The sequence below is a fragment of the Syngnathus scovelli genome, chromosome 12, assembly GCF_024217435.2.
Source record: "Syngnathus scovelli strain Florida chromosome 12, RoL_Ssco_1.2, whole genome shotgun sequence".
Taxonomy (NCBI): domain Eukaryota; kingdom Metazoa; phylum Chordata; class Actinopteri; order Syngnathiformes; family Syngnathidae; genus Syngnathus; species Syngnathus scovelli.
The window spans coordinates 14418113-14444738 of record NC_090858.1 but is presented as its reverse complement, the minus strand read 5'-3'; the positions used below and the strand labels follow the sequence as shown (position 1 = coordinate 14444738).

Below are 26626 nucleotides of genomic sequence, written 5' to 3'. Positions count from 1 at the left end.
AACATCTTCCTCCCACTCTGGAAGATGGCAAAGTTGCTTTCCTTCTGCCAATGTTAGTTTTACGAGTCAGGGGTCATCCTTTACAATTGTTCGGCTTGCATGTACATTTGACGTCCTTTCTGTACTGACTGTGATCCAGGTTGGTTTACAAACATGGAAAGGGCTTCATACAAACAACCAGGAATACTTGTGCAAGACACACAAGGTTGGAGAGAGCTGATTGGCTAATACAAGGGATGGCAAAGCCAGCACACCACATCCACACACAATGAATACAAGAAACACAAAACAATCGTAGCAAACTCAACAGACAAGACCGTCCTGGCCCGACCCGTCCTTTGTTGGTGAGAGAAGCTTTTCCTGAAAAGCATTTTTGCCGAAGACAAGTGCGTATGTAGCCTAGTAACTTGTCAAAAGTCAGTCACTTTGGGTGCTTTGTCATGTTTATTTGTATTTGTACAACATTTTTCACAAGCGAGGATTATGGCGGGATGCCGAAGAAGTAGTGGAAGAGTCACCGCCTTTTCTCTTGCGTGTTAAAAACTTCTTTAAACCCTTGATCACACTGCGTCTTACCTTCTTTGTGTCATCATTAAGATTAGAATATTATCGCTAGTCGTGAAAACAAGCTGAGGTCTTCATTCATTTCTACGCATAAAAAACAGCAAACCAAACAATAAAAATGTAGAAAAACAAGTCCAACTTTTGCCCAAAAAAGGAAAGTAAACATTGTCGTGTTTAAGCAACATAGTAAAGAAATGTGTTCCACTGACATACAACAGGAGTTCTGCGGTTAGCCTTGCAATTTTATCAACACCGCATACAGAGCAGGAGAAAACATACGTACATAACGTCTACGAACTGGCTGTACAAAACAAGACTCCTCCAAGTCAAAACAATTGACAAAAGAATATGAAAGTAAAGTTTTCTGAGACCCAAGCACTCGTGGGGTTTGCGTTGGATAATTTACAAATATATATGTTAGCATTAGCATTGGCCAAGTTTTTCCTCTTTTTGATGGCCAATTGAAGGTGTGAGCTTTGGACATTCTCACAAGGCGAACGTGCTATTGTCGCTAGGAGGCAAAGATTTATAGATGAGGTGGATCATTCTAGAAAAAAACAAAGCGACAACCCGAAACGTGGCTTTGACTTGAACCTTTTCAAGTACATACAATGACTTGAGTTATTGCTGCCCTTATCTTGCCAAAAAAGGCATTAAAAATGTGTCTCGCCTTGTCATTAAACCTTGCCCAAACTATTGATTATCTTTATTATTTTTAAATTGAGCATTCTTCATCTGTTTATTAGCGGTGGTAGCATTGGGAGTGTTTCTCAAAGATGTCTTTGAAAAACTTGTGCAAATGGCCAAAATTAAGATGGCCCAACAGAGCAGATGTCCTGAATCTTGCCTGTATTTAGTTCTTGAGAATTTTTGGTGGGTCTACTCATTGTAAATGTGTGGACCTACTTTTAAGTTGCTAAACAAAACCAGCATCGTGTGTGCTTTCTGTGATGTTAGAGTTATGATAAGCTAATATTCTCCATGTGCGGAATCATTAACAAACTGGTACAGAAAATGGATGGAAAATAAAATGTATGAAGCTTACTTGTTCGCATCAATTCTTACTGATGAGACTTTTTTTTTTTTTTTTGTATATTGTGTCTACACATCAGAAGCTTCCACTGCCCGTACTTTTTGACCAATGCAAAGAAACATGTACGTACATCAGAAAGTTGATCATAGATAAAAGTGACAACAAACAACAAAACCGTAAACTGAAAAATGTAAACATAAAATCTGAAGAATCAAATGCAATCTGATGGGAATTCGTACAGTCAGGAAGAGAAGGAAGGAAACAATTTCACGTTTTTTTTTTTTTTTTAAAATGAATTCATTTTGTCAGTCCGACGTTTTCAGCCGTGAGGCTACAATTCATCTGGCCAGGATGCAAGATGGTGGCCACAGTACCACAGCCAAAGCAGCGGGGGAAGCAGAGGCGTCGCCACAGAAGGCCATCGGCCGGCGCATGAATTCCTGACAATTGCGTTGGATGTGCTGGGACCATCCAGCTGCGGGTCCTGCGGGCCAACAACAAAAGACAGGTAGCCACACCAAATTTCAGCCACACTTGGAACTCTTTCAATAGCAGCATTGTGATAACAGTCCTTCATCTTCTGTTCCGCCAGACAGGCTGGGCGTGTTTCTGTCAGGCGTCAGTAAAAACGAGTGACAGACGTCTGTTGGCACTTGACCGTCTTAGTCACAATTATATGTTTTTTTTTTTTTTTACTATTCAGCCGATTTTATTTGCTTCCACGTTATTTAGTTTTGAAATTGCGTCTATTCAATTGTCAATAAGTGTCAGAGTTTGTCTTTCACATTTTTTTCATTTGTGACCCGTGCACAAAAAGTTGACTTGCATTTTTTGAGCGAAGCGAGAAACGCCGCGGTAAAAGGGAGCCGAGGACGGGAGCCTTCGTCAACCCTTAAATGAATTCATCTGCGTTGACGTCCAAAGGTTGTTTTTATTACGGCTAAATGCCACAGCAGAAAGTTCTAACTTTGTGCGCGCGTGCGCTTGCTAGCGTAAGCTAATGAAGCCGCGAGCTAACAGGCGGGTCATCTGTACGGAATGGCACTTATTGGACACGGTGACATTTGCAGTGAACTTTGCCTTGGCCGCCTCAAAGGAAGTCCACCAGCCATCGCGGCTCGCACTGCACCGCGCCGCACCTTCACTTGAAAGAAGTCGACTGACTCACCACGCAGAAGACGCTGTCTGCACTGGAGTTGGACTTGAGCTTCTGAGCCTGTTCAAGAATTTAAAAAAATAAAACACAGTCAGCAGTGACGACACTTGTGTGGTACCAGGCTTAGTCCAACATCCCCCTCTCTGTCTTTGCGCTTGTTTCCTGTTTTATGTGCACTTCTGTCTTGGCAAACACTTGCCGCTTGGCACTCGTGTACTTGTTTCACGTTACATGTACTGTGTTGTTATGCTTCCTGCGCGTCACTGGGGTTCTTGTTTCACTCAACATTATCCGTACTTCCTGTGTTGTTCCACTTCCTGTTTGTTGATAGAATTCTTCTACTGAACGATGGTTCCTGTTTATCAGCAAAGTTGTTGATTCACTTCCTTTGCGCCATTCTGCTTGTCGTTTTATACTTAAACATATTTTATTTCAAGAGTTCATTTCAATGAGATCAGCTGCAGTTGGCTCGTGAATCAAATAGCGTGCCAAGAAATATTCGCTGAATTAAAAGTCTGCCCGCCGCCATGTTTGAGACTGAGTGACAAATACGGTTGATTGCAAGTCTGCTGAAAAGTTGATTTGCCGAGTAATCGGCATCTTTGCATTGGCGATGGCAAGAAAGCTCTGTGGGCCGCTCTTATTTATGGCACAATAAGACCAAATGACTTTGGTGCTCCGTGTTGCTGCTGCTTGTGGGACTTTGAGGGCAGGTAAGATGTGACCCTGCAAATCAAAGCTGAAGTTGAACTCAAGAAAATGTAAACCACAAAAAGCGGGTCACGTGGCTCATTTCCAATTCAAAGAGCTGAAAAAAGAGACGACAAGCAAATATATTCCTGCCCTGCGCCTGCATGCCTCGGCCGGCTGAAAAGTCACATTAGCATGTGGCACATTTCCAGCCAGCAAGTGCATTGTGGCGGGTGAGGCCGTTTGTTGAAAATGCCACATGAAAGTTGACAGCAAATGTTGAGTACACGAGCAAAACAAAGACAAACGAGCAAACATAGTAAGATCTTCGTCCTTTGTCGTTGAAGCCAGACGTGCAACGCTGCACAAGCCGTGGCATAAAGTTGAACATTTGATCAAAGCGGACGATGACGACGATGACAAGCATGCGGTTGTCCTGGTTACACTGGGCCATTTAGCGATCAACTCATCAATGACTATTTCGGTACGCGGCGTATCCTTATGAGACTTTGTTCACTTGAAATTTTCCAAATCTTTCGAGCTCACAAGAGGAAGCGTTCACTGATACAATTTTTCGGGGTTAACGAAAACTTCCACAACGTGATGACTGCAACTTTTGTAGAGTAGAAGACAGAACGAGCAGAATCGGTTTCACATTGTTTTGTGCCTTTTCTATTAGCATAAAGGATATCTGAAAATGACAAACGTGAGTTGCATTTTGGGGCCATCGGGTTGACTGCTGGGCCAGCGGGCCGCCGCTAACACCGCCGACATCACTGCCAGACTTCCCGCCCGGAGGCACAATTGCACCTAGCCGCGGCTCCATTTCATCAGCTACGCTAGCTCAAGTCCCGCTGGTGGGAATGTCGCCGCTGTGCAAGCTACACACGCGCGCACGCACGGACACGCACGCACACACGGAGGCACACGCACCTGCAGACTGCCGCAGAAGTGGTATAATCCGCCGTCGGTGTTGAGGTGGTTGTCCAGGTTGTTGTTGCGGCCGGGTTGGCGCGGCGAGGCGACGGTGGTGGCGGTCTGGGCGGGAGACGCCGGCTGCCACATACCCGTGTCCGTACCATTCCCGAAGGCCCGGATGGCGTTGCCTGCGGACACACACAGCTTAAGGCGTGGCGCGATGTGATCACGCATGCCTGACTGAATATATGCGTGAACTCGAGCTGAGCGAGATGGGCCGTTTCGAGTTAGTTCTGCTTCCAACCTTTAACCGGAGCAGGACGCTCTCCCCGAGAAGAATTCAAGAGTCCTCACGTAAACGTAGCAAGTTTGAACGCTTGACCTCCTTGGGGATCGATCAAATCGAGCTGGTCAGCAATTGCGGATCGTCTCACTTGCACAGCAAAGGAGAGGAAAGAAAAGTTGCCACGCAAAAAGCAGCACCAAAGCGCTGCAGAAAATGGCGTGACCTTGCTTGTTTGCTTTGTTGTTCACGCAAAATCCTGGCGCCGATCTGCTCTTTGTCGGCGCCTTTTCTTGTAGTGCGATAATTTGTTACGAGGAAATGATTGTCTCCTTTAAAGCTCTAATGTTGGCCTCCCGCAAAGCAGAAGGCATTGTCAGACACAAACCGCGTCGGCTTCTCTCATAGCGCATTTGCCAGTGGTTTGTTGGACTCACGCAGGCAGGTGTTGTCCGTGAAGAAGGTGGCCAGCCTGTCGCACTCGTCTCTGTCGTTGCCGCTGTTGCTGCAGTCACAGTAGGGCGACACGCTGATCTTGGCCGAGCGCAGGTAGTTGGGCGTCATCACCGTGCCTGCCAGATCACACACACACCTTGTTGCCTTTTCAAACCAAGACAAACCGCCAACGCAAAAGATGAGCATCTTGGGGAGCCATTTTGTGAACAAATGTTTGGCCCATTCGAATGCAAACCGCCTCTGATGCGAGCCAAATGACGCCATGTTGCTTTGATTTCAAATATGCGGCGGTGGCCATTCGAGCCAAATGGACAACAACTGTGTCCGTGCCGCGATACGTATTTATGGGCCTGGCTGGAGCGTATGTCCAACATGCCTTAAAAAGACCAACATTGAACATGAAGCATGATAGGAAGCACATGTCCGTTGTCGGCTCAAATTTGAGATGGAAGACTTTTTCGACACGCTCAAAACACTCGTGTGTGTGTGTGCGTGTGTGTGTGATGAATAATAGCAGTGTTAGTGCATTGTTGCCAGCAGTGTGTGTGCGTGAGTGTGAGTGTGTGTGTGTGTGTGTGTGTGCGCGTGTGTGTGTGTGTGCGTGTGTGTGTGTGTGTGTGTGTGTGTGTGTGTGCGTGCGTGCGTGTGTGAGTGTGTGCAAGCAGGAAGTGGAGGGCAGTGGAGGAGTGAAGAAGTAAGAGCAAGTAAATTGCTTCAGTCAGTGATTCTTCACTGCCCCCAAAAGGCCCTTCCCTGGTGCTGGCCTAGCTCAAGACCATTGAGTCCTTTGTTTTGGGTGGGGGCTACATGAGAACATTGTGCATTTGTTTAGCAGGGGGGTCCCTAGGGGGGGTGTTAGGGTTAGGGGGGGTGCTCCATGAGGATTTCAGAAACTTGAGAGAAGTTTTCCCCGCTTCAAGTCCCTCGGAGCTTGCCACAAGTTCCCGCTTCAAGTCCTTCGGATTTTGCCAACAAGTTCACTTGCACAGCATTATCCATGTGTGAATGATTCCAAACATGTTTTAAATTCAGTTAAACAAAAATAATGCTCATAATCAGCAACTAGGGTAGTGCAGGTTGAGGCTTACAGCAGCTCCTTGTGAGCGTTCAGTGGTGGCTCTCATTGCCCACATGCCGGGGCATGCTCCGATGTATGTTCACGCCACCCAAGCGAGGACGTATTCCAAATTCCATCCTTGAGAACCTTGTGTCTCACCACCTGCCCGACCAAGCGCCAACTCACCGATGAGGCCCGAATAGGCCAGCAAGCAGTCTGCGTAGTTTTCCTTCAGGCAGCCCGACAGAGAGCGTGGTTCTGACTGGCAATTGGAAAAGAAGTCGGCCAGACGCGACCTGAAACACACACGAAAAATAACATTAGACCCTTTGGCTTGTCATCGCTAGCAGCTATGGTGGAATCCGCAAAATTGACCGCATTTTCCAAGAAAAACTGAACTGAAACAGAAACGGATCAGCAAAATTTTCTGTCGTGCCCACCTCTGATGTAGTGGGCAAACGCCACACACACGTTGTCAGCTGGTCGCGGTGGAGAGCATCGAGCATCTTACAAATGGCCAACATATGGCGAGGGAGACGGAGGCAAAACGCCAGACTTCAATTCATCTCACCGCCACCTGACAAATGTACTGCCAAGTGTGTGCCGGCACCCGAGCAAGACGCGACGCTAACCCAACTTTGGAATTTACTGCACAGTCAGTGAGAGTGTGTGTGTGCGCGCGTGTGTGTACGTGTTTGTGTGTGTGCACATGCAAGTCTGAGCCAATGCCTCAGTCCAAATGGATCTCATTTATGATGCTTCAATTTAATTCTGGTGAACCACAAGCTGCAGGCTCTGGAGACTATGTAACACAACACACAAATTTCCTAAAATTGTTTCGGATCTAATGAAATGATTGCTCAAATGACCACTTTGACAGACACTTCATCATTTGTGTTGATCTGATTGAATCTTGGAAATCATGACAAAAAGACGTATTTGAAACAATGACGGTGTGATGAAAGTCAAGGCTTTGCAAACGGTTTTGGCGCACCTGCAGATGTAGTTGGTCCTGCAGGTGGCCTGCAGCTCCAGACAGTTTGGCCTTTGCTTTTCCTCGTAGGAGCAGAGAGGCACGATGGTCTGCCGCCGGCGTTCCGAGCACGCCGTTTGGTCGCTGAGCGGGCACGAGCAGAACAGCATCCCGTAGCTGTGCTTGGGAGGAACCTGGCGCCGTCAAACGCACAATCGCAACAAGTCTCCTCTTTCAGATGCGCTCAGAGCTGACGCGAGGTGAGGACAGCACATGCGGCACGTTTCTGGTTTGACTTGTTTCCATTTGCAAAGATGTCTCTTTCGCATTAAAAGGAATTTTATTTTAAATGAGCGCCAATCCGTTGAACGTCGAGCACATTTGAAACGAGTCGACAGAAAACGCCACCGCAACGACGTTGCACCAGATGACAAAACCGTGCTGCACTCTTTCCTCTTGTGTTTCTCCGTCTCGATATTTACAATAATTGCTCTCGCTCGAGTCGTTGCGCACGGAAGCAACATCCGGGAGGAAAAATAGCTTTTGTCATTTGATGACTAAATCCCCATTGAAACTCAGCAGGGTGCACGGCCGGGTCGGCAGCTCCTCGCGGGCTTTTGCTTTGCAAAGTCAGTCGTGAGAAGTTCAGCTCAATTTGTGAAAAAAGCCCAATGTTTAGCATGAGCTCATTTCCCAAGCAAATGGGATCGCAGAGGACCATTTGGTTTTGCAAACCTGGCGTTGACACGGTTGAGTCAATGAAATCAAACCGACGGCCGAGCGCACAAAAGGAATTGACAAATGCCGCGTGCGCGGTGCCACCTTGTCGAAGAACTGCCTGAGGGCCTTGTGGCACTTCCTCTTGTTACAGACTTCGGCAGTAGAGACGCGGCTGGTGCACGGGCCGATGTAGGCCGAGCGGTACTTCTTGCAGGTGTCATTCAGGTTGCAGGCCTTGGCTGCGTTCAGGCAGTTGTTCTCCCGAGCCACCGCCGGCTCGCCTGGCCATGCAGAAAGAAGAGCAATAACAGAGTTTCTCGTAAAAACATTGCGCACGGCATTTGCCAAGTTGGCAACAAGCAACAATTGGATTGTTGTTGTTTGCAGTCAATCAACTTTGGGATATTTCAGACAAATTTATTTTTGATTGCTTTTCTTCTTTGAACACCGAAATTTGAGCCAGGTATATTTTCATGTTGTGGCGGAAAAAAACATTCCAAATATATTTTCCCAATTGCTGCTTGGAGTCTCCAGGGCAGAAGAGCAGAAGCTTCCCACCTCCTGGTCGCTATGGCAGAGATAACAAAAGTATCCAACGCAGAGCGGGCCACAGCACATGAGGCTCGTGTTTGTTTTCCACGCATCCGGCCAGCGTGTACGTCATCTGCCGCTAATTGGCAGTGATGGGCCCCTAACGAGTATTCGCGCTGCCGTCTGCTGCCTTGTCGAAAATGAAAAAAAGAGTCTTGCCCGTCTAATGAAGCAGTGCCAATTAAGCAGAGGGCAGGGAAGGGGAGGGGAAGGCCACTCGGCCGGCTGGGCCGGCCGGCGTGACAAACATCTGGGAGCAGGCGGCCCATGAACTCAATTCAAAAGTGTGCTAATGAGACGCAATACTTCAAACAGGCAAACGGAGATCAGAAGTGCACGGTGGTGGTGGTGGGGGGTGGGCGGGGGGGGGGGGGGGGGGGGGGGTGGTCGAGGCCGACGACGGGGTGACGATGGACTCATTAACAGACGGCAGAAAGACGTAAAGAAAAGAGGTCAGTGAAGGAGTGAAGACAACATCCGAGCTGCTGCAGGAATTGTTGATTGCGTTTATACCTGAGGAAAATCACCATCCCTCCCCATGTCTAAAGGACAAGAATTTATATGAGAAAGATGAAGGAAAAGGGCTCAGAGAGGCTCTTGAAAAACTGCCTTTGCCCAGAACTGCTGTGTTCTCCACACCACAGGGCCTTGGAGAACAATTTGTTTTTCCAACAAGAAAAACAACCAAGCGTGGCTTCATTTAGCACAGCAAAGCACAGCTTTTCAAGTGCAACGTTCCCGACAAGCTTTTCACATCATCCCCCCCCAAAAGAAGAGCAAATGCAACGAGGAGCAAGGCCCGCACCCCTCGTCTTCCTCGCTCTCTGCGGAGCCGAACAGCACCCGGACGCCCCTGCGAGGAGACGACAGGCAATTTGGTATCGACTCTTGGGCGGGGAGCTACTTGGATGTGAGTGGGCGGGCTCAGCAGGATGAGAACGCCCGCACTATTCATTGTTTGAGAAGAAACCATCAATAGCCAATCTGCACTTGGCGACCCCCCCCACAAACAAAGGAAATGCCACTCAACTGAGGGAAAGTGACAAACAAAGTGTATGGCTTTCAGTGCTGGTGATTTTCCTTCCTAAACAAGTTTCTCCCCACATTCCAAAAACATGCATGGTAGAAAATCAACAATTGTGTGCCAACATGGATGTTGGACTCGAAAGGAGTTGGGTCAGTGACGAACTGCAGGCAGATGGCATCACACGCGCACACGCACGCACGCGCGCGCGCACGCACACACGCACACACACACACACACACACACTAATAGGGGGTCGGGTCCTGGGGCCATCTGGATGTCTGCTCGGGGGAGCGAGGACCCCCGGTGGCTCATGTTTCCGATGCAGCCACAAATTGATTATCGTGTCTCCTGCTTCCTCCACTCCCGACGAACCCCCGGTGCAATCCGCCGCCCCCCTTTACCCGTCTCGCACTCCATCCCGATTAAAATTAGCCCAGGTCAGCTCCGTGTGGAATGCAAACTTCCACACGAGGACGTTCGCCCATAGAAGGAGATCAGAAGTCGCCTTGACTTTCGGATTGAGGAGGAAGAGGAGGATGAAGGTTGGCTGGTATTTTCTTTTCTTTTTTTCAGAAAAGAAGAACAAAAAGCATCTCCTGTTGCACTCAGGGGTCCTGACTTTTTCGTTAATAACAAATGTCCCAGTGCAATAAGGCGACGGCGGCAGCGTGGCAGCAAATAGCACAAGTCCCATTTGCTGTAATTGCTCCCTGCAGTGTAAAGAGTTCACACAAGTTTCTGCTCTTCTACTGTCATTTTATCAGCATAGTAAAAGACAACATCACACGGAGGATTCACTGACACTTTGAGAGCAGTGCTGGCTTCCTCATCGGATGTTTCGCCATCACACAACAAAAAAAGAGCCTCCCATGAAATCTCAAGCCTTCTCTGAAAGCCAAATTCCATGTACGAGAAAGAACTGACTGTGAAAGCCCAGCACTGTCTGGTTGAACGCCAAAATATTGTAGAATATGGAGTCATGGGGAATATAAAAGACAAGGGAGGGTGGGGCAGGGCCTTCCTCTTTCCCCATTGAAAAGCCATTTGAGCCCGTCATCAGTACTCGCATGACGACTACAAGTCCTAATGTAACTCATCACGACACAGTAAAGGGGAAGGGTCTCGATAGAAGCATCGTATCCAAACAGAGGACAACGAGCGCTGGTAAGTTAAAAAAAAGAAAAGCATTGGACATCCTGCTGAAAGTCTGCAGGAAGTGGAAGTGTCACGGGAAGCTGCGTCTGGAGGCCCCGTGAGGTCACGGCCACCAGAGCACTTAATGAGGCTTCCCCTCTTTGGAACAAGAGCCTCAATGTGCTCACATGCACGCTCGTCGCATGAAGCAAAATGTTGGAATCTTCCTTGTCAGACTCAAAGGAAGACCAACGATGCTAGATGAGCAGTTAGCAAGTGTGGGTTGCGGTTTTCGGGGTCAAGGTTCAAATCTGGACTTTGACAAGTAGTGAATTAAAATCACTTTTTTTTACTTTGGGGTGGGGACTATTCGAAAGCAGGACATTGGATCAGATTGGCCGAGCAGAAAATGCACAAATGTAAATTTGGTTCATTTACTGGTCAAGTCAAAGTAAATGTTTGCTTTGGATGACAGTCTGCAAAAACTGGAGAATATTTACGGTTGAGAACCTGAGATGACAAAAGGCATCTCACAAATAATTTTCCATTCATTTGAAGATGGAGTGCTTGCCGCTCCACTAATCATTTATTGCAGCTTGGCATGGCACTTTTCGTCCTCTTTCTTGCTCAGTCGCCCTTTGTGAGGGGGCGTTGCTGTCTCATGCAAAACACTGACGCTTCACAATGACGAGCAGGAACGAAGCTAAACTGTTGATGATGAGCTCTGAAATAAAAAGATCCGATAATTTGGCAGAAAATAAAAAACACCACAGGGCCTGTTGTGAACTGCAAATTGAGATCAAGTGTGCAATTAACGCGTCTGAAAGAACAAACGTTTGAAAGTGGCTCCAGAATGATAGATGCCCCGTAACCAAGACCAGCGGCATTGGCCATGACATCATCTTCAATGAGGCTGAAGCACACGTATCAAGTGCCATTCATCCACCTGACCATAAAATCAGCAACAGCTGCAGCCTCGACTTCCAATTAACGCACTTTGATGGATTGACGCCTGCATCGGAATACTTTACATATATATCAAGAAATGCACAAAGTCGAAGATGTAGCATTTTTAACTTCGTCATTCTTCTGGTGAACAGAATAGCGGTAGGAATAATGATTGATCGGTGAATTATTTTAGGAATCATCAACTAACTGAAACATTTCCAATCAACCTTGGCTTACCTTGGAAGAGCGTTGCCCCCCCCCCACACACTTTTATTCTTTCCCACCGTCTTGACTTTTAGTCCCTTCTGGTGGTCTGTCCAACCTTGTCTACCAATCAAAGCAAATAGAAAGCACTCAAGCAAATGATGGCAGCATCCACAGCACCCGCATCCTCCTTCCATTTGGTCGCCAGACGGCTGGTCGATCGGCACTCAGCGGCTTTTACTTTGCGCCCGCAAACGGCGTGAGAGCCCGATTAATGAAGAAGACGCCAGTGGCCGTGGACTTTAATCAAACGGCCGCAAGACATCCACAAGCGCTTTGTTTTGATCTTGTTAAATCAGCCGACTCCTTGACCACCAAAAGTTTTCATGGCCAAGCCTCAGCTAAACGCTAAATGGCTGCAGGACATTGAGCCGCCTCAAGATTGAGTCTCGTTGAACTCAAGCGGATGATACCTTGACCACTACAAAAGTCCACTTTTAGCTAAATGCTAAACGGCTGGTAGAGGAGACCTTGGTTTAGCTCAGTCAACTTGTCATTGCTAAACTACACATTAACTCTAAAATGAAATCATTTGGAATGGCTAAAATGCTAAAAGGCAGCCGGATTCCAAGAAACCTTGAGACCATTCAAGACACGATGAAAGATGTATTTTTATGCTTTTGCCTTGAGTTGAAGAGTCCAAGCAACAACTTTGCACCATCGAGCTAAAAGCTAAAAGATCACACCTAACACGCACGCATGCACACACACATTGCCATACACACAAACACACAAATTTAAAGGCTTTCTTAACCCATCACTATGGTAACCACTAACCAAGATCTGACCTATTGGTTGCTGTGTGTTTGTGTGTGTATGTGCGTGTGTCCTGTCCAGATGCCTGCCTGTGGTTTATGGATATTCATTAAAGAAGCATTACAGCTGAGGTAACACAGGATAAGAGAGATGTTTTATCTGAGAACGTATAAAAGACACCCACACGCACGTACCTACCTACCCACACACGCACGCACACAAACACACACACAAACACACACACGTCCATATCTGTTGACACAGGAGAAATGAAAGCAAACATCTCTCATGCCGTGCGGCAGAGAGCGACCCGATGATGAGAAGTAAATCAGGCAAAGTTTGTTGCAACATGTAGACCAAGGAAATGGCCGAGCCGGTGTTTCCAAACTGCCCAACGTTTGAGAACCAGTCGTTGCCCACTGACTGCTGCTCAATCTGTTCTCAGGACTTCCATTTGTATGCCTTTCTGTGTCCAGTCCAGTTCATATTTCTTGAAAATCACGATCAGAGTAAACATTTCAATTTGTTTGTTAAATACGTCATTCTGTTCTCCAACCCGGCGGCACTTTTTCAAACCGGTACCAAGTCGTCTGGATGTCGTCAAGCGCAGCGTGGAAAGTGACTTCAACAGAGCACACGCCATGTAAACATTAAACACATTTAACACCTCAGGGCTCCTTGCCGGGATTTACACACACGACCCCCTCCCCCGTGGAAAGCGACGACAGCTGTGCGAACTAATCTAATTGCTTCATTTTGGCGCTGGAGTGGGCCCATTAGAAGCTTCATGAATCCTGTAGGTTGACAGCGCTTCTGTCCTGCAGACACGGTCCAGATGTCCCGCTGGACCGGACGCGATCTTCCCGGCTCGTAAAGACCGCGGCAAAAATAAATAACGTGATGGGTTAAATACACAACCCCCCCCCAAGCCTCAACTTGCGTTTCTCTTGAGCGACCACTCAGGCTACGTCGTTGAGTTTGTGCAAGTCAGGAAATGGAACTTTGAGTGGGATCATTTTCCTGGCTGAGAGAAGTCACTCAATCAAGCAAAGCCTCCAACTGTCAGTGGAATAAATTACAAAAGAAAAAGCCCCTTCACGCAGAATCGCACTGCTCATCTGACCAAGCCACAGCCTCACAAAGTATGTGTGTACCGTATTTATTCCAATTATCGCCCATATTCTAATAATCGCCCAGTGTGTTCGCGATGACATAAACAAAAAACATTGATACCTCTAATTATCGCCCATGCTGCTAAAAATTCCCCCCAAAACTTACGTTTTCCTCCGCGACCGCATGCCGACGTCATTGCGCAAGTTTAAATATGATTAAACAGCACGAATGCCCCTTTTAAATCGTTTTTCTCCATAAACTATGATACAATTACACTCGTCACTCCGCTGCAATATCCTCACACAATTACGTTATCGGTGCGTGCGCTCGAACAAGACGATCGCGATATCATGACGTCCGCAACATGTGATGTGCGACGGTAACGTGTCGCATCGATGGAGCGTCAATTGACGCACCCTGCTGTTAGAGGTAGATCAAAACAGCCGCTGTTCTAGTGTTAACACCAGTGAGATGCAGGTATTGCATACTACTTAAGGAAAATATACATATGATCGCCCATATCAGTGCCCCTTGGCGATCGGACAAAAAGTGTTCTCTATTAATCGCCCATCCCCCCTGTTGGACATAAACCTTTTCTAATTATCGCCCTGGGCGATAATTAGAATAAATACGGTATTATTATGCAATGGAGATTGTTTTTCAGTTGCAAAATCATTTGAATTCATTTTTTAATATGAATGACTCCACAATCAAATGTGACGACAGAATAAGCCTGTTCAAAAAGTTCATTTCAAAATGATTGATTATTGATTTAATTGCATGTGATGTTTTCAAGACAATCAATTTTAGTGCAATAAATGCCAACGTGACGCAGTCATTGAGCTCGTTTTGTGGCACGAGCGTCGGAAAGTTATCGACGTATCCGGATCTCGTCGACGCGAGAAGATTCAGGAAGTCGCTTATGCAAGATGAGGCGGGCTGCCGAAAGACAAAAGGAAATTCTCTTTCAAGCACCGCCAGTCGGCCGGCGCAAGGCATCGTGGCCGACTTCCATCCGCACTCAACACCCCAGTGCCTTCATTAAAACGGCTTCCGTTGGACGCTCCAACTTCCTCTTTGGCAAGTCGTTACACACAACTCCATCCATACGTCCCTCCGTCCATCCATTCGTCCATCTCTCCATCCCTCCACCCAGCCAGTATGTTTTTGTTTTGAAAAAACATGCTTAGGCTGGAGAAGCGACCATGCTCCAAACTCCCCCAATAAAATGTCCAAATAAAGAAAGATTTGACCCAGTGACCCCCTCACGCCACATTTCTCAACCAAAACGCTCTGACGTCGCCGTTCCCGTTTTATATCGTGACGTTTTCATTCATTGCGCAACATTTGAGTTTGGCGAAAGCTCTTTGGCGTTCGCAATCATACTCTGCTTCTGCTTATTATTATTTGGAAGCAATGAACCCAAAAGGCCAAATGCAAAATGACTGCAGGCTTGAATGTTAACCATTTATTGATCGTACGATTGGACAGAAGAGCTTTGTCCTTGAAAAGTGCACGTTTGGGTCAAACGCCCCCCCACCAACACACGCACACGCACACGCACACACACACACGCACACACACGCACACACACACACACACACACACACACACACACACACACACACACACACACACACACACACACACACACACACACACACACACACACACACACACACGCACACACACGGTGGCTAACGCCACTCAACGTCTTTGTGATTTGCTCGAGTGCAGACGGGACAATGCGGTTGGCTTCAAAGTGGACATTTGAAGAAAAACACTCGTCTGGAATCCAAAGTTGCAAATGTTCTCATAGATACCATTTGGAGTTTTGGACGCGCATATCCTGGCGACCATGAAGCGCACGTCGTTTCTAAAATCGGTCCGCTAAGCCTAGCCTGCCATTGGCTGTTGTGACTGCTCTCACGCGCGAGTTGCACTACACAAACACCCTGAATCCCCTAGGTCTGTTTTGTCCAAGGCGCATGTCAGGCCTCCCACCTGGTTGGCTTGCTTTCAGTCTTGGCTTGGCTGCGCTTCTTCTGTCGAATGAGTGCGAAACGTTTACGTCATCATATCAAAAGCCTCACACAGGCTTGTGTGTGTGCATGTGTGCGCATGTGCACGTCCTTGTTCCAGACCTTATTAGGGCCAAAGCGCAACCCTCAAGCAGCAACCACTTCCAGCAAGGCTTCACCACCTACTTTCACAATGCCAACATCCATCTGTCCAGCCTCCGAAGCCCTTCACTCTCATGGGGGGTCACATGTTTCAGACCACTTTTTGATTTGGGATGCGCCTTGCCCAATTGGGTGATTCGTGTCGTTCACCGAATGAGCCCAAGCCAGCCGGCAAGCTCGGGCGGGAAGTCCAACGGCCATCCCGCAGCACTGAGCAGGCCAAAGAGTCCAAGTCAGTAAATGTGGGAGTTCATTTTCCATGACACGCTCCATTTGCTTGCTACTTGATATGCCACACGAGCTGCTGTGTAGACACGAAGATTAGTCGTGGCGGGTGCGCGCGCACGCGCGCGCACACACACACACACACACACACACACACACGCACACGCACACGCACACGCACACGCACATGCACACGCACATGCACACGCACACGCACACGCACACACACACACACACACACACACACACACACACACACGCACGCACACATGACACACACACGACACACACAAATGCACATTCATGTTCTTCCATCCTGATTTATGATTGAAAGAACACATAAAGCCCGCGAAGCCCATTTTCTATTTGCTGCGGCCGACTAAAAGAAATAAAGCATGCGTCATGTTTCTTGCTCGGTGGATGTTGGCAGAAAATCTGAAACAAAATTCAAATTGAAAGTAAAATTTCATAGAATAGTTAGGAGTTTATGGCGTTGTGGGACTTTTTTTTTTTTTACCCCTCCCACATGCACGGTCAAATCACAACACTCGAAGCAAAGTGAAACTAAGAAGACTGTCTGACTACTGCACGTTAGAGAAACAGCGTGCTCGCTCTGAGCAGTTGATTTGTCACTCGGGTAGAAATGGCAACTCAGCTGACCAATGAAAGCGGCCTCCCAATTGAGCGAGGCCCACAAATATTTTTCTTTCCGGCAGACGACGTCACATTTCTTGATGACACTTGCCGTTTGACTGTCACTGCGCCACTACACACCTTTTGGACTTTTTGCTCCCCCGCTCACTAGCACTCTTTAAGCGCATTTGCCACCTCAAGTACATTTCAACCTTGACTTCCCAGACCCAAGACGCCGGCTGGCTAAATCTCTCAAGTTGAAGCACCCTGCAGACCACGCCAACGGCTCGACACGCACGCATGGCTTCTTCCCTCCGTGAGTGCAGAAGTTGGAGTGGCGGCCTGCTGAGCTTTCTCTGGACAACCTCCGACGGCTTGGTGCCTCACCTCCATTCGTGCTCACGCTTCTATTTGTGTTCGGAGGTGCGATAAAAGATACTAATCCTGTCCCGTCACCAGTGTCTAATTATTCATCAGGACTTTGCAATGAGAGTTGCGAGAGGAAAATTGAAGCGGGAGGTCAACACAAAGCTTCTTTATGTTAATCAAAGTCGGCTTTTCCGCACAGAACCGCGTCAGAAATTTGCATTTTTCGAGAACTTCTACTCTTCTCTTTTGATGAAAAAATTAGCCAAACGTCCATTGCAGGGAAGTGGAGGAAATTGTGTTTTTCCTTCTGCTTCCTCAGGCACTATGAAAGCCCATTAAACATATGAGCTGATATTAAATATTGGAGCGAGGTTTCTCCGGGGCGATACGTTGACAATCACGCGACAACGCTACGTGAAAAGCAAAAGCGGCCAATCCATTTCATTTATTGCGAATCGTGTTTGGGGCCTGCGCAAATCGTCAGTTCTTTCCATGACAACTTTGGGGGAGAAGCAACATTTACAGTTAAGCCCCAGGCTGCTTCCCCCTTCCTGTCGGGGAGCGTGGGATTCCTTTTTAATTAAAGTGGTTGCTGAAGGAGAGGCGCACACGTAAGCAGCGCCAAGACTCGGGCATGACGGGCGCTGAGAGACACTTATGGCGTCCATCGCATTGTGGACGGTCAATGGCTCGGCACACTCGATGAAGACGATGAGATCTCCATCACGTCTCGGGGTGGACTGTGAGGATCCTCGAGTGTCCCGCCCGCCCTCAAAAATGGAAATGTGCCAATGACACAGTGGGATTGTCAGAAATGAGGCATGCAAGTTCTTTGCTCCCCCCGTCAGTCCATCCATCTGCAGAAGGACACGTCCGTCAGACTTCCGCCGTTAACCGATGAACGAGCCACTCTCTCAGTGGGCTGCCAAGGCCCCAATTGGCTACGTGGATGGTTCAGAATTGATTGGCGCCGGAAGAAAGACAGTGCTTGGGAGGGGGAGAACTCCAGAAACATATGGGAGACTGGTATGTGTTGGCACTGCAAGAACTGTTGTTTAGGTTTTGCTACAGGCTAATTCAAGAAGAAGACCCCAATCGGTAGGCAACACTTTAAGAGGTCCAGAAACCTTTGGGACAGGGTCTACTTCACTGAATATGATTGGAAGTGAAAGTTGTCATTGGTCTTTGGATGTCACATGGGTATGCAAACGCACGCACGCGCGAACGCACGCGCGCACGCACGCATACGCGCGAACGCACGCGCGCACGCACACACACACACACACACACACACACACACGCACACACACACACACACACACACACACACACACACACACACACACACACACAGTCATGTTACCCAGTATGGCCCAGTTGGGGCGGGCCCTCCTGTTTCTACTGGGGTCCTGAAGGTCTGTTGAAGAGGGGCCCCCTAGGGCCCGGTCACCCACCCAAGGCAGAGACAAAGTGGCTGAGTTGCTCCGGGATTGGGTCCCCTCTGCAAGAAATGCGCTCAGTTCAGGAGCACCGGCCCAGAGGGAGGCCGGAAGGGTGTTCGGGTGTGACGGACGGGGAAAGTCAAATGAGGAGACGGGAAGCTGACTCACATTTTGGAAGAGAGCTTGAGGGGGAGGTAGGCAGAGAGGGAGGGACGAAGGCAAGGGCTTTGCTGAGTTTCATTAGTCTTTTACACACAGAAGCCTCTTTCACACCGAAGCAGAGTTGGGTTTTTTGGGGACGCTACGTGGAAAGTACAGAAATGGGATTGTGTCTGAAAAGTTGACAGCACTTCTCAATATTGTATTGGGAGAATACGGCTTAAGGGATATACCTGAAACTCACGTCCCTCTGCTTCTTCTCCGAGTTTGTCACAACCGGATGATGTAAATGCGTCTGGCTGCAATAGCACAAGTAACGCAAGTCACTCTAAATGTTGGCCAATCAACTGCCAGCCAAGTCTTGCAGCCTGTCCCAGCAATTTTAAGAAAGTAAAATAGAGCCCTGCTGTGTCACGCAAAACCACGAGGAGTGGCAGTGTGAGATGAAGAAGCAACATCTTTCTCCTTCATGTTTGATCTTTGTAAGCCATCTCAATGATCTGCCGCCCACTCGCTGGCACCACAAAGATCGGAGACATTTTCTCCCAAGCGGAACACAAAAGAGGAGGCGAGCAGAGGGATGTTTTCCCGCATTACTCGCCGAAAAGCCAACAATTGCTTGCGAGGCGAGTGGATCGATGCGACCAAATGAGGAGCCCGCCGAGGCAGCTTCCACCTGGCAAATTGGGGCCGCGCGCGTGGACATGGATTTTGTTGCTGTTGTTGTTGTTAAGGGGGTGCTTGCAGATGAAACAAATGCAAATGTGCGCATCAATGCCCTCATTCAACATGGCCGACACAAATTGGGCCGCAAAACCAGTGTCTTTAGCCTACGAAAGATTTGCAAACAATATCAGCCGTCTAGATTTGCGTTTGCCAACCTTTGCTATGCCACAGCAAATATTTTACGGGAAAAATATCTCACATGCCGAATAGCAAACGGGAAAGTCACAAAAAGTATTGTAATATCAGAAATGATCTTATTATTTCTATCCGCTCACAAGCTACATTCAATCGTAAAAGAGGTGCGCAGTACTGAACATTTAAAAACAAATCAACACTGTACTGAACTTGTGAGACGTAAACTTGGATGTGGCAGGAGATGACTGTATTCACGTATATAATATACATTAAAAAAGGACAGGAACAACTCTAGACCCACTTGTTTTGGGAAAAGTGACACGAGTGTTTAATCAAAGACTCGCCATGTGGTGTCCACTCTGGGGGAAAATCCATTGGGAGCAAAGTCGACAATTTAAGCCGGAACACACCTGTCTGCAGATCCTCGGCACCCTGAGAGGCACAATTATTAGCACGCATCGTCTAACACGCCGTGAATTATGCAAATGCAGCCCGAGACCAAATCGCATGCACTTTGCTCTTCCCGGACGCCGCCTGTCACAGCTCAAAGTTCTTTTTGTGTGGACTAATGGTAAGCCTGCCCCTTGACTTGGACCGTTTAAGTCGTGACAAAGGCGGGAGAGCATCTGCCCGTCACATTTAACACCTTGTACTCGGTTGTCTTTGCCAGTATATTTTTTTTTGCAGCTTTACCCAATACAAAACCTGTAAATGGTCTGAGCAACATAAACTAGACGCATAAAGAATTTTCATCCAGCATGTGGGCGGAGCATTGCAGCGATGGTTGAGCGCTTGACAAACGTTTACTGGCGAGCAGCATGTGGAGCCAATTGCCATTGAGGGTATGATTTTGGGTAGGCTCGTTCCCATGGCAATCAGCATTCTAAGGACACCCTTGCCGGCCGTTTTCCACATTTTTAAGAGGTCTAATTACGAGAAAATAAAAAAAAATAACGCCACAGCGGTGCTGCTTTTCCCCGTCCACAGCCAAAAATGAAATTTCAGTCGTCAGTGCGCGCACCACAGTTAATTGCACGCGCGGCATTGCAACGGCGGGTGGCCGACCTGCCGAATCTGGCGCTGGGCCACCACCCGCTGATTGAAGCTGTCGGCCGCATTTATTAATGATGACAAATCGCCCCGCAGCCTCACATGCGATAAAATGTCTCTCTGAGGGGCTCAAACCTGCTCGCCTTTGACTAAATGGTTTTCTTGGCCCGTCGCAAGCCAGCCGGCGGTCCAGCCAGCAGCCCGGCGATCCGGCTGTCTGGCCTCCCCACCTCGGTGACGCGGGATGAATTAGGAGGCCGGCTGACAGGTGGCACCGCGGGTTGCTGCAGTCGTTGCCCTTTGCAAGGATTGGGATGCAACAAAGACACAATTTGACAACTCATCCACTTCTTCGTTACAAACGCAAACTGGCTCAATAGGCAGAATGATGCAATTTAGCATCGGCCATCTGTCCAGTTGATGAGCTTCGAATATGGGAGCAATCATGAAAAAGCTCGAGATGAAAGACCAGAAAATGGGTTCCTCAAACCCAGTGAGCAGGGCTCCTGCCTGTTTGGGCTTCTTCTCGTGCCCACCAAATTGCCTGTTGAATTTTTCCAGACATTGATCGGACCGATACATTTTGCCTGGAAACTGGCATGGTGAGCCATTTGAAAGCAAATTGGCCGAGTTCTTTCATTCTTGACTTTTTGAGGCTACTTTTGGATAGGCCGACATGTCAGGTTGCCAAGCCAAAGGGCTGAATTCTGCCAAAACCGCAGACAGAAGCAAAACCATTTCAAGGGGGCTTGAAATCTCCAGAGAGGGAATAACGGCTCGGGCACCAAAAGTAAAAGAAATGCTTTTCAAACTCATTCCAGCCGGCGATGCCTTGACGAGCTTTTCCTGAAATGAGAGCCTGATGGGCTCGAGCATTTCAAACTGGATAATAGCCTTTGTAATACCTGCCGCTAATAATTTGTGGACACGGCACATTGCTTCCCTTTCCTAGCTGCGGCGGTAAACATCTCCATGGCAACAGAGCCGGACCAATTTGAGATGACTGACTACTAAAGGAGAAAAGTACGCCGCAGAGGCTTATGTTCTGTGAAGCAGGCCGTGGCGCGCGCTTCCACGAGCAGCCACCGCGTCAAGCGAGCCTCGCTGGCAAGGGAGCCTTGCTGGCAAGCCACTTTGACACACACGTCATTTTCAAGTCATGTGAAGACACGATACACTGCTGAATGTCATTACCCAAATCAATCTAATTTGTACCATTGACAGTCGCTGTCATTCCAAAAAAGATTTGCTCTCAAATCGTGCTTCCCAATGCCAAAATGTCTTTCTCCTCATGTCTTCCAAATACTAAAAGAGCATGAATACATGGATGTGCAGGATTGCTCTCCTCTTGTTGCATTTGCCTTTCCATTAAAGATGAACACAAACGCCAGGTCAGCCAAACCCGACAACGGCATCACGGAAGCTTCCGTGAGCAAAAGAGCACCGCTGGAGGAGGAGAGCCGCTCGGGAGGGAAATAATAATTCCCCAAAAAAAAGAGACAGCGAAAGAGAGAGAGAAATCAATACATTGTTGTCGGCAGGGCCTCAAGTTTCCAATCCAACACGAGGCTCTATTGATTGGGCAAAGAGGAAGAGACTCCGCAGGGTGTGACAGATGGACTCTTCCATTCTGATGCAGACTGGCCCCAAAAGGTGACCCCATTTCGTAGAACAAAGCCCAAATAATGAAGACCATGAGGGAAAACTAACTTGATTTAAAGAGGACAAATGAGGTTTGTTCATTTTTTTTTCAATTTCACAACATTTCTGTCATGAATCGGAGTGGAAATGGAGCAGGGCGACCAAGTGCAGCTTGGACCAGGGTTTATTGAGGGAAAAGGGAAGTGGAACGAGGCATCGAGGGAAACAGACAAGAACTGGCAAACTAATAACACTGACCGACAGGGATGGCAAACAGAAACAGACTCGAAACAGACAGGAACCACAAGGACAGCAAAGGTGACGACATCGACAATCCGACAGGGAGTGAGGGGCAGACAGGATTTATATACACGACAGGTAACGAGAGGCAGGTGGGAATAATCACACTGATCATGGGCACACAGGAGGGGAGGGGCGAGCACACAGACACACAAACAAAACTATAACACGATCGGGGACGAGTCGTGACAATTTCTGTGAAATGGTTTACTCAAAACACCCCAAGGAGCAAGCTAATGACTTCCTAGAGAAGAAAAATAAAAACAGCCTCATCTGAAATCTTTGTTTTGCCATCACACACATTTCTTTTTTTAAGAGGTCGAGCCCAATCGTCTCTGAGGATTTGTGCCAATTTGGACTTTTTTGTCTGACGTTATGCTCCACTGCGAGGGGTCTCACGAGTGCCCGCTCCTGCTTTTGATGAACCTCAACTTTGTTGATCACTGTCATGACTCTCTAGATGGCGCCTTTGCATGCATTTGGATTTGACATGAGCATTGCAAAAAGTGGAGTCTGAACGGATCGACGGAATTTCTAATGGGGAAAGATGATTCACTCGCTACAGTGCGTGACATCCGTGAAAGCGTAACGCCCGGGCCCAAAACGAGTTTGCCACTTATCGAGAAGCACTTGCCGAGGGCATCTTCAGCTTCTGGCGGCCGCCCCCTAACAGATGTTTCCGCGACGGTTTCTGCCAGGCGTTTGAAGTGTCGACACGTGGCGTGGGTGACGCTCCGCCGGCAGCCAAGAGGGAGGAGGAGGACGTGGATTAAGGAGCGAGCGAGGGGGCGAGACAAACACATTTAAACACACACACAGAGCCAGCGAGCGAGCGGGAGGTGGGGGGGAACACATCCCTAACAAGCCAGGAAGTGCTTTGTAATTAGTGCATGGACGCTTGTCAAACATGCAGGTTGGAAAAGAAATCGCTCCAAAGCACAGGCTGGTTTGCTACTAATCTAAACTCCAGCAGGGGTGGCAAAACTTTGGCAGCTCCATAAATATTGGGACACTCATGTTGAAAATGCGAGTTTGCCAATTCATTCAAATGTATTTGTCATAGTGACAGCATGCTGACTTGGACCGCTCAGGCACAGTCGCAACTTCAAATGAGGAAATGAGAATCCATTGTTGTTTCATTCATCCTTTCAATTGATGTTTAATTCATTGATCTCATCTAAGAATTGCTTACTCAATAAAAATGTCAAATTCATTTCCTATAAGAGATGGCCCTTGAGCACAAAAGTTTGCACACCTTGCACTTGAGTTTCTCTTGTGAAACTACGCTTAGTTGGCCAGGTCCTGGCGGATGTTGCATTACAGCTCTCACACAAAGAAGAAGAAATTCCTACGTGGCACTTTGAGGAAGCCCTAATGTCAATCTCATCAGTTTGCGCACATCTGGCCACTGCCCAGACACTCCATTATGTCACTTGCTTTAGCCTGACCTGTACCTTTCTCTCATCATCTTTCTTTGGAAGCCAGTTTCTTTTAAAAGGCTGTTTGGCGCAGCAGACCCGCGTCGTTTGCGGTCCGGCCGTCGACTTGGCAGGGATGGGAAACGTGCGCCGCTGCCGCTGCCTCAACTGTAGGAAGCAAAGCAGACTAAACAGGACAGGGAGCTTGAAGGGATACCAGAGAAAGAACCACAGCCCGACTCGTCTGCTGGCCTGACGGGGTGCTGTACGGATATGAACAGAGTGGGCCTTTGTACGAGCCCGTTTTCGAATGAAAAGCGCAAATGATTTGAGCTACCTGCCTAAACAGGCCGCCATCTCCACCCAAAAAGAGCCATTTGAAATATGTACAGAAGAAAGACAAGTGCACAAGTCATTCAGGTCCAATTGCTTGCTGACCTCATTCAACTCAATCAACCGGCAGAATGATGCACTAATTGTTGAGACTTGCGTGACACCATTTGCACGTGCCACAAAAAAAGACAAGACACCATTCAGGCTCAACTTGTCATTAAAAAGTCAAAGTAAGGAAGAAAAAAACTTGCGAGAGCATTTTGAACTGAGGGCGCTTGAGTGGGGTGGGGGGGGTACGACTTGCAGCCATGATAACCCATACAATGTTTGTTTTTGGCTTTTACTGGCCTCCTCCATGTTCTAAATAGGTGAGTGACGCTATGCATCCTGCTGCCGCCCGCCCGCGTTACGACGTCACCCGCACCGCATTGTTGTTGTTTTTAGGCCAGCCGAGCCCCCGCTGAGGCTAAGAGGACGTCTTGGAGGCTGAGCGCCTGCCTCACTTTGATTTGACGTGTCTTTGATATGTCGATCTCAGCCTGCGGCTTGCCAGATGGTCTCAAGACACCGGAAAGAAGATTGCAAAATCATAAAATTGCCATTTTGGGCTGAGCACAGTTTAGCGCACACATGCGCGCACGGCACGCCCCCTCCCCCCCCCCCCCCCCCCCCCCCCCCCCCCCCACACACACACACACGCATATGCGCGCGCGCACACGCATACACGCACACACACGTACACACAAACACGCACACACACATTAATAACACATTGATTACCAGGAGACCATATTTTCTCAGTTTGAGCAAGGAGAAAGATGACGGCGACACAAGGGCCTAGCTCAAGTCACCTTGCAAAGCATGTCATCTAACAGTTCCCCCGCAAAAAAACTCAGACCAATGACATTTAGTGTTCTTGTAACGCTCCCTTCGGTAGCAGCCGTGGCTAATGTCTGCGGCTTGTTTACAGTGCGACTGTTTAAATCCTTGGAGCGGTTTTCACACTGCAAATCCCTCGTTAAGTAGAATCAGTAAGTCTTAAGTACAGAGTTGGACGACTTTGCCATCTCCCACACAAGCGCATCGCTGTTATCCAAACAACCTTCATGCGAGCTTTCAACACTGCTCAATGAGACTCAGAAGTTATCTCCAACATGCGGGATCACTTCCATGCGGAGAAGGACTATATGGGGGGGGGCATTGGACTTTTATGGAGGCTCTCGGACGAACAAGACGAGCGACGACGTGCAAGGTATGGGCTCCACTCACCGATGATGGGGGCCAGGCGGAAAATATCGGTCAAGCGACTGTTGACGGGCTGGTAGGGAGATTCCTCCAGAAAGTCGTTGCCTGCAACATGATGAAGACGCTCGCTTAGCAGACTCCTCATTACAAACATCACATGCAAGCATTCTGCCTCGGAAAAGATAAAAACACTGACTCGGGGTCCGACTGAGAGCCACTTGGGATAGTTTGCATTCAGTGAAAGTGTAACCACGATAACAAAACAAAAGCACAGAGAGACAGATGACATCAATGGCGCTTGTTTTACTCGCACTTTGACTTGCCTGACGCTTGTTTGAGAAACGGAAAGTCATTTGCTGAGCCAAATTCAAATAGCATGTGAGTGGTACGTTTTTAGTGCAAAATTGCATTTCATCACAGAAAGCGGTGCGCTTAATTAGTTACAAATGTGAAGCTGCGGACACAATAGCATAACGTACAAGAGGTACTCAGCAGAAGGATGTGTAGGATAGGCCTCGTGTGCACATTGGCGTGTTGTTTACGCGTGTCACGGGTATCCGGGTCAGTCGATAGCCACGGCGGCCCGCAGCCTCACGCTCGATTGGGCGGGTTGGCCAGCGGCGTCGCACGAGCGCGAGTCGTCTCGTAGGGACTGACGGAACAGAGTTTAGCCCCCCCCCCCCCGACACACACGCACAGCTCGCTATCTCGCCTCTTCCTCGCTCAGCCTTTAAGCTGGCCAGTGCTGAGGGCCTTCAAGCTCCATTATGTCCGCAGAAAGCGACTGCAGAGGTCAAGGTTCGTGTCGCCTTTGCAGGCGCGCATAAAAGGGGTCAGGAGTGGGTCGATTTTTGAGGAGAGGCTGACTGATCGGTCACGACTGCGCTGGACCACTCGTGGATGTGCAGCCCTGTGCTACTTTTGGACTCTGTTGCCTTTGACGAGGCTAATATGGCCTAGGCTGTAAAAATGACAGATTTTATTTATTTATTTTGACAAACATTTTGACTTGATGTGCAGCTGCTTTTGTTTTGGGTTGTGTTTTTTGTCTTTCTACAAAGCTGAGTTGAGTTACAAATCTGTT

The 26626-nt window shown here is 48.2% G+C and overlaps 1 protein-coding gene across 2 annotated transcripts in view; it reads right to left on the bottom strand.

The window, feature by feature from the left end:
- Positions 1 to 425: 425 nt before the first annotated feature.
- Positions 426 to 26626, bottom strand: part of gfra1a (gdnf family receptor alpha 1a) — a 28545-nt gene continuing 2344 nt past the window's right edge. Inside the window, exons 3-11 of one of the 2 annotated variants that reach the window (XM_049735358.2) lie at positions 25567 to 25647; positions 18457 to 18594; positions 7953 to 8131; positions 7152 to 7324; positions 6344 to 6453; positions 5082 to 5216; positions 4377 to 4549; positions 2766 to 2813; positions 426 to 2081 (exon numbers count right to left, since the gene is read on the bottom strand). In XM_049735358.2, coding sequence (XP_049591315.1) covers positions 1929 to 2081; positions 2766 to 2813; positions 4377 to 4549; positions 5082 to 5216; positions 6344 to 6453; positions 7152 to 7324; positions 7953 to 8131; positions 18457 to 18594; positions 25567 to 25647 — 1190 coding nt within the window. In that variant the 3' untranslated portion in view covers positions 426 to 1928. The remainder of the gene's footprint in view (positions 2082 to 2765; positions 2814 to 4376; positions 4550 to 5081; positions 5217 to 6343; positions 6454 to 7151; positions 7325 to 7952; positions 8132 to 18456; positions 18595 to 25566; positions 25648 to 26626) is intronic. The other variant, XM_049735360.2, reaches the window with a different exon arrangement.